The 13,851-nt window shown below is 38.5% G+C and overlaps 1 protein-coding gene across 1 annotated transcript in view; it reads left to right on the forward strand.

The window, feature by feature from the left end:
* LOC122745526 (heat shock transcription factor 2 binding protein) overlaps nucleotides 1–13,851 on the forward strand; it is a 101,540-nt gene that overhangs the window by 12,501 nt on the left and 75,188 nt on the right. Inside the window, exon 2 of the mRNA XM_043990860.1 lies at nucleotides 4,022–4,169. Within this exon, the coding sequence (XP_043846795.1) occupies nucleotides 4,022–4,169 (148 nt within the window). The remainder of the gene's footprint in view (nucleotides 1–4,021; nucleotides 4,170–13,851) is intronic.

Genomic DNA, 13,851 nt, shown 5'->3' on the forward strand with positions numbered 1-13,851 from the left:
TTCAAATCTGACCTCAGACACTAACTGTGACCCTGGGCAAGTCAGTTAACCCTTTTTACCTCACTTTCCTCATCTGTAAAATGAGCTAGAGAAGGAAATGGCAAACCATTGAAGTATCTCTGTCAAGAAAACTCCCAATGGGATCATGAAGAGTAAGACATGACTGAAATGTCATGGTGCATGTAGAGGGAGGGATACGACTTGGTAAGAAGGGCCACTGCTTCAGTGGAAATCAGAGTGAAGGAGAAGATAATGGAGGAGGGTGTTTGAGTGATTTGGGATGAGGAAAAGGGTAGAAGGGAGTGCTCTTGGTAAATAGCCCCAATTTTTTTCGGTGAAGTATGAGGTGAAATCCTCAGCAGAGAGCATGGGAGGAAGGAGTCTTGGGGGGAACCTTATATATAAGTTAAAAGGTATGGGAAAGCATCTGTGTAAAATGAGATAGTAAATAGATTAGGGAGAAATGGAATGATTGCCTCACTATCGGGAGGGTTCAGTAGAAATCAGATAACAAATTTGTCGTGGACTGACTTAATACAGTTTCATGATTTTCTCCAGATCTCTTTAGCAGCACAATAATAGCAGTGAAGGAGCAATACAGAGTTGGCAGGATATCATCATTGATCAAACAGGAGGACAAGAAATTGAAGAGTAAAGGATAGTGTAAAGTTAATCTGCTTCAGCATGGGTCAAGATAAGGGAGGGGACTACATAATTTACGGGGGTGACAGTTTGGGAAAAGAACGGAAGAAAGGAGGGAATTGAGGTTATAGGATCACAAACAGGAAAAGATGCAACAGTAAAAGATTATGAATGGATAGAGGAATTTTGGAGTTTATATACAGGGAACTAGAGTTCAGGTCAGTGCTGCAACCTTCCCTGTGTGCAGCTGAGGTGGAGTAGAGTCGTTAGGATATGGCATCTAAGTGGATTGAGGAACTTCAGTATATTCGAGGGATCATCCGTGTGTATGCTGAAGTCCCCCGGTCTGAGAGGAGAACTTGTGAAGAGAAAGGCTGTGAGCTATACATTGAACTTACTGAGAAAGGAAGAATGTCCTAGGAGCTGATAGATCATAGCTAACAATGATCTGGACTGGATGATGAATCTGAATAGTGAAGACAGGTTGCTGAGTGATGGTGGTGGAGGGGTAGTCTGGGAGTGCTGACTAAGAGTAAGGAGTATTCTGACTCCTCCACTTTACCACTGAGGCAACCAGGGAATAAGTCATCTGTGACCACATACTGAGTCATATAGATCCAGAAATAAACAGGGATTATTTTCAGCTAGGTGGTGCAGCGAATACAGTGAGTGGTGGGCCTAGAGCTAGGAAAACTCATCTTTTTGAGTTCACATCTGGCCTCAGACACTAAGTGACCCTGGGCAAGTCACTTAACCCTGTTAGCCTCAGTTTCTTCATCTGACAAATGAGCCGGAGAAGGAAATGGCAAACTACTTAAGTATCTTTGCCAAGAAAACCCCAAAAGGGATCATAAAGAGTTGGACACGACTAAAAACAACTCAGTTTACCATATCACCCATCAGACTGGCTAAATTGACAAAAAAGGAAAATGACAAATGCTGTAGGGTAAGGGAAAACATGTCCTTTTTGATCCAGTGACACTGTTCGATAAACAAGACACTCCATTTCTTTCTTGAACAGTGTTTTCAGCATTCCATCTCAGCTCTGGGCACTTTCTCTGTCCCTCGTTCCTGCAATGCTCTCCTTCCTCTGTTCTGACTAACGCCCTCAGTGGCTTCCTTTGAGAGACAAATAAAATCCCATCTTTTACTAGAAGCCTTTTCCAACCTTCCCTCTGTTAATTATTTCCCATTTTCCTGTATATAGCTTACTTTGTATACATTTGTTTCCATGTTATCCTCCCCATTAGATTGTAGGCTTCTTGAGGGCATGGATTATCTTTTTTCCTCTTTTTGTATCCCTAGTGCTTAGTGCGGTACTTGGCACATAGTAGGCCACTTACACGTTTATTGATTGATTGAATGGCTGAGCAAGTTATGGTATATAAATACTATGGAATATTACTGTTTTGTGAGAAATAATGAAGGGGATGATTTTAGAAAAACCTGAGAAGATTTATATGAACTGATGCAAAGGAAAGTAGGCAGAAGCAGAACTATATATAAAAACAACAATATTGTAAAAACAAACAATTTGGAAAGACTAGGAAGTCTCATCAGCAAAATGACCAATTATATTTCTACAGGATTCATGATGAAGCATGCTATCCACCTCCAGATAGAGAAGTGATGGACTCAGAGTGGAGATTGAATTCTTACTCTCTTTCTCCCTTCCTTCCTCCCTCCCCTTTTTCCTATTTGCCTTCCTTTTAACTTTTTTTCTCTTCTTTTCCCCTTTCCTTCTTTCTTTCCTTTCCTTTTTTTTCTTGTATGGGTGTACATGGGCAAAAGTTACACAATTTTAAAGTATGTAAATGGGTCATCTGTATCACTGGAGGAAGTATTCATATCACTGGAATTCCTGATTAGTTGATTTAGTAAAATAAATTTTCTTTCTCTATTTTCTTATAAATACTTCAAGTCAAGTTTTGTGTGTGCATGTGTGTGTGTGTTGTTGTTGTTGCAATTCATTTTCTCCATGCTTTTCCCCCCTAATTTAGGGAGGAATATATTAAATGTAATAAGGCTACATCCTATACTTTATCCCCAATTCATTAACTATCAAGATGATTGCAGTATGTTCTGTTATCTTTACTTGTGTAAGTTGTTTAAACCTATATTAAGCTTTTTTCCTTCCAAATTTTAAATTTAATTTATGATATACTTTTAGTTATTATTTCATCTCTTCTAGAAATTCTAACAGAACTTGTGGCCAAACTATAAATGTATCTGATGTTCTTTTTGGTAGTTTCTGTGAGTTGCTTTCTTCCTTTTGACATGTCCTAGATGTCACTGGGTCTTATACAGTATCTCTGTGATAGGCATCTTTTGTTTATATTTCCAGCTTTACTTCCCCAAATTGGGCTTTTTGTCAGGTCTGGACTATGACTATGTGATTTGAAGGGATGGTGGGCCTGTTTCCTCCACATTGTTAATGTCTCATTTTTGGTTGCTGGATTTTCTGTTGGTATTTTCTGTGCACAAAAGGTTGTCATTCCTAAGCTCACTCATAGCCTTATGGTACAGAGTGCTGAGCTCTTCTAGGCTTTCCGTGGTAGCTTAGATAAGTGCGTATACACTTTAAGTGCCACCACGATGAGCAGACTAATCACCTTATTGGTAAAAGGTTTGTTGCTCTACTGGTTCCCATTTCTATTTAATCCAGGGCTTCCCTCACAGGAGTACTTAGATCTTTTGATTCTGGGATCTGGGGTGTCCTTGCCCTGCCTGGGGTTTTCCAGGATCTTCTGGTCTCTGTATTTGGGGACTCCTATTTGGTACATTCTGAGGCTGTGGGAATGGGAGATTTGCCTCATTGCAGCTATCTATGCCCCACTTTTTAGTGCTAGTGCCTACAGACTCTTTTTTGTTGTTGTTGTTGGGCGGGGCAATGGGGGTTAAGTGACTTGCCCAAGATCACACAGCTAGCAAGTGTCAAGTGTCCGAGGCCAAATTTGAACTCAGGTACTCCTGAATCCAGGGCTGGTGCTTTATCCACTGCACCACCTAGCTGCCCCTGCCTGCAGACTCTTGAATGTACACTTATGCTAACATAAACTAGATAAAGATACTTACTGTAATTTTTTTTTTTGGGGGGGGGTGAGGCAGTTGGGGTTAAGTGACTTGCCCAGGGTCACACAGCTAGGAAGTGTTAAGTGTCTGAGGCTGGATTTGAACTCAGGTCCTCCTGATTCCAGGGCCAGTCAGTGCTCTATCCACTGCACCACCTAGCAGCCCCTTGTAATTTATTTCTTAATCATTATTTAGTTTGATCTTCTTTTGTTTTACCTTTTCTTGAGTATATGTATGAGATTCGTACTGTTCTACTCTTATTCACTCTGACACCTTGATTAGAAATCTCTACTTTATCTTTTAATAGGTGGATACTAAGGAAGAATTTGTTCAAGTCAGAAAGAGAGACCTAGAGCGGTTAACAACAGAAGTGATGCAGTTACGAGACTTTTTACCCAAAATACTGAATGGGGAGATGTTGGAGAACTTCCAGAGACTGGATGCTGTAGAAACAAGTAAGTCCCATCTTACAGAAGTAGCAGTAACAAATAAACAAATAAATGATATTACCTTCTATATGGAAAATAATCATAAAGAGATTGGTTATTTATTACCAAGCCCTGACAGACTTGAAATCCTGATATGTTCCATTTTCCACTTCCAATTTATTATGTAACCTTATGTTTTGGGGGGTTTTGTTTCCTAAAATTATATTTGGCTTTGTTAATTTACTTAAGTATAAGTTTGGTGTATGAGGCATAAAACAAGGAGATGTATGCTTGCCAAAGTATTCACTACTGTAATGGAGGAGAATTACTTGAAGGAGGAATTCCTGGGAAAGTTTGAGGTTCTTTAGAGTCTGTGGATGGCATCATGCTATTTACATCAAGTCCCCCCCTGAATTATAGAACCTTTTAGAAGAGAGCTTTAAATACTCAACATAGTTTGGCCTCTCTACCCACAAAATAAAGACCTATAGATGAAAATATCCATTGCTCAGATTTCAGCATGAATTTGGATTGAATTTTGGCTTGAGATTATTCCATTATCCCTTAGTATGTACTGTATATTTGAGAAAATAGTTCAGTTAGAATAATGAGTTGAGCTCAGAGTTGAAAAGGAGGAGAGCAGGCTGGATTGCTTTTAGGAAACTTAAAAACTCTTTTAACAGCCCACAAACTTATCTTTTCAATATCAACATGGTGGTTATCATGGTGTTCCAGAGACCTAGAATACCATTGCCTCTGAAGAAATGAAGGTGAGAATCACATTGAGGGCAATGGAGAAACTCCTGAGTGTAAGCAGACTATACCATATATGGTATATAGCCAATATATGGGTATACCATATAACTAGCTCATAATCAGCGAGGAATTCTGAAGAACATGAGTAAAGGATGTCATCAAGGACTTATTTGACAGAAAAAGATGATATAGTCACAAGAGCAAGGGTTGGTGGGTGCACAGAATACTCTACTGCTATCCTTGTGATGTTGGGACAGTCAGTCAGTAGAGATTAATTAAATGCCTGTTATATTCCAGGCATTGTTTTTAGCATGAGGGATAAAAAAAGAGGCAAAAGACAGTCTTTATCCTCAAGAATCTCATAGTCTAATGGGGGACATATCAAGTAAACAAAATGTCCAAAAAAGATAAATACAGGATAAGTAGGAAATAATTTAAAAAGGGAAGGCACTAGAATTAATAGGGACTGGGAAATGCTTCCTGTAGAAGATTGAATTTTAGTTGGAACTTGAAGGAAATTAGGGAAGATAGTAGGCAAACATTAGGAGGGAGAGCATTCCAGGCATGAGGGAGAGAAGATTCCCCAATGTGAGAGAGGTGGTATCAAGGGTGTTGTTTGAGAAAGAACAAGAAGGCCAGTGTTACGAGATTAAAGAGTATGTTGCAGGGTGTAAGGTGTAAGAAGAATGGAAAGGTATGGGGAGATTTGTTATGAAGGTTTTTGCATGCCAAACAGAGGGTTTTATATTTGATCTGAGAGGCAGTAAGGAACCATTAGATTAGGGAAGGGGGAGAGGATGTGTAACATGGTTGTACCTTCGCTTTAGGGAAATACTTTAGTGAGTAAATGGGTGATAGATTGGAATGGAGAGAGACTTGAGGCAGAAGACCCACTAGCAGGCTATTGGAGTAGGTCAGACATGAATTAATGGCCTGTACTATGGTGGTAACAATATTGGAGGAGAGAAGTGGGTGTGGTGTATTTAAACAGTGTTACAAAGGTATTAAGAGATCATTGGTAACTTTGGAGAGAGTAGGTTCAGAGGAATGATGAGGTCAAAAGCTAGATTTTAAGGCATCAAGAAGAGAGTGAAAGAAGGGGAAATCTGTTGAAGGAGATAGGGTGGGATGGGATCACTTGTAGAGGTGGTGGGCTATGGTAAGGAGTAAGGCTGCCTCTTTGTGTATGATAGGGATGAAGGAGGAAATAGTGGTATTTGAGTGATATGAGATGAGGAAGAAGGAGCTCACAGTGAATGGCCTCAATTTCTTCTATAAAATATGAGGTTCTTAGCTGAGAAGGGAGGAGAAGTAGTCATGGAAGGTTTGAAGAAAGATGAAAAGTTTTGAAAGAGCTTCTGTGATGAGTGTGATGGTGAGTTGATAAGGCAGGTGGTGAAGGATTTCCTAGTGAAGGTCTAGTTGAGGTTGTATAACATAAATTTTTAGTGGACCCTGTTGGAACTGTTGTTTGATTTTTTTTATCTACATTTAGCAGCACACATGTAGGAATAAAGGCAGCAGATGGTTGGGGTGATGTAAGGCTGAGTGAGGCTTGGCAGGGTGCATTTGGGAGCCAGAGATTCAAGAGAAGACAGTGTAGAGTTGAACTGGTTCATCAAGGGTGTGAGAACCAGGGCCCCGCCCCCAGCAAGCATGTGGCTTGGCTTGGCGCCTAGAAGTCGTTACTATTCATAGAACTGCCTGTAAGTCATGTCAATCAATGCTACCAGCCACTTAGCTTGGAGCTGTGTGTGGGGACCGCCCCTTTTCCTGTCCTGCAGAGAGCTTCCCTTCAGGAAGATAGAAGATTTTTCTTTTTTCGGTTACTGGGACTGCTGGCAGTGGCAGAAAAACTTGGGAGAAGAAGGAGGCCAGGCTGAATTCCTCTCTCCTCTAGGGTAGCAAGGCTTTTTCTTTCTGAACTCCATGTGTTATTCCTCTCTCTTTTGCTAACTTCTAATATACTTTAATAAATGCTTTAATACCCAAAGACTGGGGCTATGAGCTTCTAATTAAAGGCAACCACACATTAGATTTTAGTTATAACAGATTTTATTTTATTTTTAAAATTTTTGTTAGCAGGCATAGTTCAGTTTATTCAATGTTTATTAAAAAAATATCTTACATGGTTGCCACAGCAGCTGCCTGGGTCCTCTGGACAGACACCCAAGTGTGAGTCTTCACAAGATGGTCAATGAATTCCTGATAGGGAGACAACAATTAGATTTTAAACATCACAAGGGGTCAAAAGAGAAGAGAATGGCTAGTACAGGCGAGATTAACTGGGAGGCAATTAAGAGACAGGGGGATTGTAGATGGTGATGTGGACAAAGAGTAGAGGTTGGTAAAGGAAAACAGAGGAAGTGGTTGAAGTCTTACAGATTTCAGGGGATTTCAGAATTCTTCAACATGGAGGTGATGCATTTGTAGGTGATGGCAAATTCAAGGGTGTGGCCATCTTTGGGTATGGCTGAGTAATGGTAGAAGAGTAGGTCATGGGGAATGAGTAGCTTGGGGAATTGAGTGGTTAAGGTGTTTGAGAGAGTTACCGTGTTTCTTGGGAGTCCCCCAGTATGAAGGCAGGAATTAGAGAGGAGAAAAAAATTGTGAGCCATGTATCACTAATTGAGGATGGAAGGGGAGTGACCTGGAGGTCTGTAGACAGCAACTACCAGGATTTTGATTGAGTAGTAGATGGGAATAGCATGGACCTCAAAGCAGGAAAGCTTATTGAATGATGGAGATGGGGGAAAACCTGAAAGCAGCAATGGGGGAACAAGGAATATTCCAACATCCTCGCCTCAGCCAAGGAGAATAAATGAAGGTACAGCCAGTACTGACACAGGGACCTTGTCTCATCAGTGAAGAGCCTGATTTTGGTGATAGATAGAAGATGGAAGGAGTAGGAGAAGAAAAGATTTAGGATGAAGAGAAGTTTGTTGCCTATGGAACAGATATTCCAGAGGCCCCAGTGGAACAGGTGAGTGGCATTAAGTGGAACTTTGGAGTGGGAGAGTTGCAGGGGGTGGAAATAAGGAATTGGGGCTTGGAGGATAAGGAATGGGGTTTGGATGATGACCTAAAGGATTCAGAATGAGTTGGGAGTGTAGAATATGACCTTATGTGAGAATATTCATTATGGAATAGAAAGTACTACTTCTCTTCCCAGAGGAGGCTGGAGAGCAGGCAGAAGACAAGTGCAGGATGAGATGAAAGCATATGGTCCAGATGGGAGCCCCAGTTTCACTACTCCTTTTGCCTCTGAAGTCTGGACTGAGGGGCTTCAGCTGCTGATCCATGCTATGGCCAAGTCTCCCCCTGGCTTGCCCAGACACCTTCTGCACTGTGCTGCCTTCCCCTTTTATCCAAGTGAGACATACCCTTCCTGAAGTCCTTCTAAGCTATCTTAAGTCAGAAGATTGTTTCACTATGTCTTTTTGTAGGTTCTGTAGCTCCAGAATCCATTTAGAGGCTTGATTTAATGTTGTTTCCAAGGGAAATTTGGTAGAGCTCAGGCAACTTCCTGGCTTCTTTCCGCCATTTTGGCTCCCAACTACTAAACTGAGCTTTGTTTTTTAATGAGGAAGGCTTCTAGTGTGTGTGTGTGTGTGTGTGTGTGTGTATTGTGACTGGGAAATAAAGCAATATAAAAAACCATCAATAAAACATTTTAGAAGTCTCAATTTCTCTTTGGATAGATATTTTTCTGTTTTTTATGAAAAGATTTTTAATACTCTATTGTTAGAGGGGGCAGCTAGGTGGCGCAGTGGATAAAGCACTGGCCCTGGATTCAGGAGGACCTGAGTTCAAATCCGGCCTCAGACACTTGACACTTACTAGCTGTGTGACCCTGGGCAAGTCACCATTGCCCCACCAAAAAAAAATACTCTATTGTTAGGATTATCATAAAATAACACTTATAAAGTCTTTTGTGCTCTTTTAGTTACTTCCATGGATCTCTAATCTCATCAATATAGATACATCATTAATGGACATTGCAGTTTTGTGGCTACCATGAATTTTTCCATTGTCCTGTGAATCACCTGCAAATTTTGTTCTCATATTCATTATATAGCATTAAATTATATAGCATCATTAGGAGAATATTTAAGTTGAAAAGTTGGGCTTTAGGGTTTGGCTCATCTTGGAGTTATTTGAAAACACCACATGATTTCTCTAACTCAATTAACTCTCTATCCTATTTTATATCATAGGAGTTCTTCATCATTTTAGTTTTTCTTGCAAGAATTGTTAGGAATTCTCTTTTGGTCTTTCTATGAGGAGGTCTGTAATATCTTGGGGGCTTAATGCAATCAACACAAGCAGGGTTCTAAAGGAATTTCAAAAGTATGCCTGAGAAGGCACATGCAACATATATATCTCTCAGAGGGCTTTGAGACAAACTTTGGCCAGCCAAGGATTTTTTTTTTTTAACTAAGAGGCAGAAGTAAGGAAGGGAGTACATTTCAGGTATGGGAGACAGCTTATGCAAAAGCACAGGATTATAAATAATGAGCTAGAAGAGACCTCAGACATCTTCTAGTTCATCCCCTTATTTTACAGATGAGAGACTAAGAACCAGGGAAGTTAAGTTACTTGTCTAAGATCACAGAGGTAGAAATCATTAGAAGTGGTATTTGAACCCAAATCCTTTGACTCCATTCTGGATTGAGTGTTGTGTGCAAGGAACAACAAGAAGGCCAATTTAGGTGGTTTTCAGAGTGTGTGAAAGGGAGTTTAGAAGTGTGGGTTAGAGTCAGATGGCTAAGAGCTTTAAATGCCAAATAGAATCAGTGAAGAAGCTAATCAAGACCAATTAGTAATTTTATATTTGATTCTAGAAGTAATGGGGAGCCACAGGAGTTTATTATGTAGAGAAGTGACATCGTTAGACCTATGCTTTAGGAAAATTACTTTGACATCTGCTTAGAATATTGAATAAAGACTTGGAAGCAGGGAGCCAATTAAGAGGCTATTTTAATAGTCTAGGTAAGATGTTATAAGGACTTGAACTAGCTTAGTGGCTATGTTATTAGGGAAAAGTGAATGGATACGAGATATGCTGTAGAGCAGTTATGTCAAACTCAATTAGAAACAGGGGCCACTAATCTGTATATAATGATCCCCACATCTCTCTAAAAGGTCACATGTTGACTTAGTTTAAAAATGTAATACTATCTATGTTTTATTGTATTTTTGTTTGTTTTGTTAAAAGTTTCCCAATTGCATTTTAATCTGGTTTGGGCTGTACTTGAGGGTCTTGTGGGCCATATGCAGCCTGGGGCCATGTGTTTGACACCTTTGTTATAGAGGAAGAATCATCAGGGTGTTAGGCAACTGATTTGAGTATATATGGCTGAGGGAGAGTAAAGAGTTGAGGATGACTGAATTTGTGAACTTGTGGTAACTGGGAAAATTTGGAGGAGAGGTGGGACATGTTAGGTTTGAGGTACTTGTGGGACATCTAATTCAAAATATGGCAGTTGGTGATAAGAACTTGGGGTTCAGAGGAGAGAATAAGGTTCAGTAGCTGAATCTGGGAGTCATCTGCATAGAGATGATAAGCAGGATTCATGAGTACTGGTGAGGTTGCTTAGAAGTAGAGATAAAATAATAATAATAATAGTAACAGTAGTTAGCATTTATATAGTGCTTTAAGAATTACAAAACATTTTACAAATATTACCTTACTTTATCCTCCCAAAAACTCAGGGAGGTAGATGCTGTTATTATTCCTATCTCATAGATGAGAAAACTGAGGCAAACAAGTTTAAATGATTTGTCTAATGTCCCATAGCTAAGTGTCTGAGACTACCTTTGAACTCATGTCTCCCTGAGTTCTAGATCCAGTGCTTTATCCATTGTGCCAAATAAAAAGATTTTGGACAGAACTGAGGTTGTGGGTTGTATATCTATTCAGATCATGTATCCATTGAAAATTTATTATGCTATATATTAATATGACCTAATGATCTAAGTAATAAAATTACTTAAATCTAATTTCTACCAAACTTAAAACTGTGCATACCTTTGATCCAGCAATACCAGTGCTAGGTTTTTATCCCAAAGACATCCCAAAAAGGAGTAAAAGATCTACATATACAAAAATATTTATAGCAGCTCTTTTTGTGATGATTAAGAATTGGAAATCAAAATTCCTTTGAACTGTCCATCAGTTGGGGAATGGCTAAACAAGCTGTGATATATAATAGTGATAGAATATTATTGTGCTATAAGAAATGACAGCCAGGATGACTTCAGAAAGGCCTGTAAAACCTTATATGAACTGATGTAGAGTGAAGTGACAGGAGAGATGTTGTATATAGTGACAGCAATATTGTGTGATTGTGTCAGTCAACTGTGAATGACTTAACTACTCTCAGCAGTGATCCAAGACAATCCCAAAGGACCAATGAAGCATACTATCCACTTCCAAAGAAAGAACTGAAGCATGCTGTTTTTCACTTTCTTTATCTCATTTTTTTCTTTTATTTGAGTTTTCTTACACCAAAGGACTAATATGGTAATTTTTTAAATGAATTGCACATATATAACCTATTCTGATTGTTTATCTCCTCAGGGAAGGGGAAGGGGAGGGAGGGATAGAATTTGGAGCTCACAACTTTAAATGAAAACGTTTATTATAATTTTTTTTTCTTTCCAAACTGCTTTCTGGTTTTATTGCAGATCTTGTAGACCTGGGTCCTTCTGTGTAAATTGGATTCTTCCTCAACTCGTTTTTGTTCTTAGGTTTATTGTGTTTGCTTCTCTTATTTTCAGTGATTCATTGAACTATTTTTACTACTTTTGAAATGATTACCAGATAATTTTGATAAATCACTGCTTTATCGTATAGTTTAAAGTTGGGAATGGAATCCTTTCTTCATTTCCTGCTTTCTTTTTAAATTATTTTCCTTGACAATCCTTGGGATTTGTTCCTTCCAATAAATTTTGTTATTACTTTTGACTTTCTATAAAGTGACCATGTGGCTTGATTGGTAAAGGAATAAATATGTAAATTAATTTAGTATTAGTGGTGTTTTTATTGTGTTAGTGCTATCAACAATAAGGAATTGGTATTATTCCAATAACTTAAATATTTCTTTATTTCTGTAAAGAGTGCTTTACATAGTGTATTTATATAAGTCCTTACAATATCATTGTAGATTTACTTCCACATATTTTATACGCTTTGTAGTTATTTTGAATGGTATTTCTCTTTTGATCATTTCCTTCTGGTTTTTGTTAGTACTAAATCCTGCTGATTTTTATTGATTTATTTTATGTTCTACTACTTGTCTTATTTACCACATTTACTTTCTACATTCATTTCCTTATTTATTTGATACATTTATTTACTTATTACTACAGTTGTCTTATTTAGTTTCTTCACTAATTCTCCGAGTTTTAAATGAACCATTATATAATCTGCATATAGTGATAATTTTATTTCTTTCTTGCCACTTTTTATACTTTTATTTCTTTCTCTTGTCTTATTGTTATATTTATAAAACTATGCCATTTAATAATGAAGAGAAAGGGGCATCTTTGGTTTGTCCATTCCCATTGGAAAAGCTTTCAGTGTTTTTCCATTTCAGATAAAGAAAAGCACTTTCAGGCCTCCTACTCTTTTTTGGGATTTCTCTTTTTTTCTTTTTAGGATTTCTAATATAAGTGAGTGCTGTATTTTAAAAAGAATTCTGAGCCTATTATTATAATCATGGTTTTTTTTTATCATTTATGAGTAATATTATTGTTTTCCTAATAACTGAATTTTTACATGCCTGGCACAAATTCAATGTAGTCTTTTTTTTTTTTTTTTTGGCGGGGCAATGGGGGTTAAGTGACTTGCCCAGGGTCACACAGCTAGTAAGTGTCAAGTGTCTTGAGGCCGGATTTGAACTCAGGTACTCTTGAATCCAGGGCCGGTGCTTTATCCACTGCCCCACCTAGTCGCCCCTTCAATGTAGTCTTAATGGATAATCTTTTATAGTATAGGAGTTTGGGCATCTAGTAGATAGTGTCCTGGACATGAAGTCAGGAAGACCTGAGTTCAAATTTGGCCTCAGATATGTACTAGGCATGTGATCCTGGGCAAGTCACTTAACTCTGTTTGCTTCAGTTTCCTCATCTATAAAATAAGCTAGAGAAGAAAAGGCAACCCCCTCTAGTATTTTGGACAAGAAAATTCCAAAGGGGGATTATAAAGAATTGGACACAACTAAACAACAACAATAACAAGTATAGGAATTAGTTTTTTTTTTTAAATTTTGTGAGGCAATGGGGGTTAAGTGACTTGCCCAAGGTCACACAGCTAGTAAGTGTCAAGTGTCTGAGGCCAAATTTGAACTCAGGTACTCCTGAATCCAGGGCCGGTGCTTTATCCACTGCGCCATCTAGCTGCCCCCAGGAATTAGTTTTTAAATATTTATTGGAACTCACTTATAGTAGCCATCTAGACCATCTCTGCTTAATTTTTAAATTTCAACATGCAGAATGTGTACTTTGAAGTGGGGCTAAAAGTGTGCCCCACTTACTATATGATAAGACCATGGCAGCTTCAAATTTATGGAACACTCAAGAACCAGGAAGTGAGCTAAGCAGTTTTTTATGTAAGATATTATATAGATGCTACAAAACACATGATGCACTTTCTTTTCAAGCATATACCCAGGACTTGCCCAAGACAAAAGTCAGGGAGGTTCTTCTTATACCCTACTCTTACTGCTTAATTCCTCTTTTCCCTGCCTTCTCATCACTAGTCCCTTCATGTACTGAAATAACCTTTTCAACTGTGACATCTATTTGTCCCATGTTCCCAAATTACCTCTCTTTATCTTTCTGGCATGAAAACTTCCATTCCTATTTAATATTGTACTAGAAATTTTAGTTATAGCAATAAGAGAAGAAAAAGGGAATTAGAATAGGTAATAAGGAAACAAAACTATCA

Source organism: Dromiciops gliroides, chromosome 3 (genome assembly GCF_019393635.1).
Source record: "Dromiciops gliroides isolate mDroGli1 chromosome 3, mDroGli1.pri, whole genome shotgun sequence".
NCBI lineage: Eukaryota > Metazoa > Chordata > Mammalia > Microbiotheria > Microbiotheriidae > Dromiciops > Dromiciops gliroides.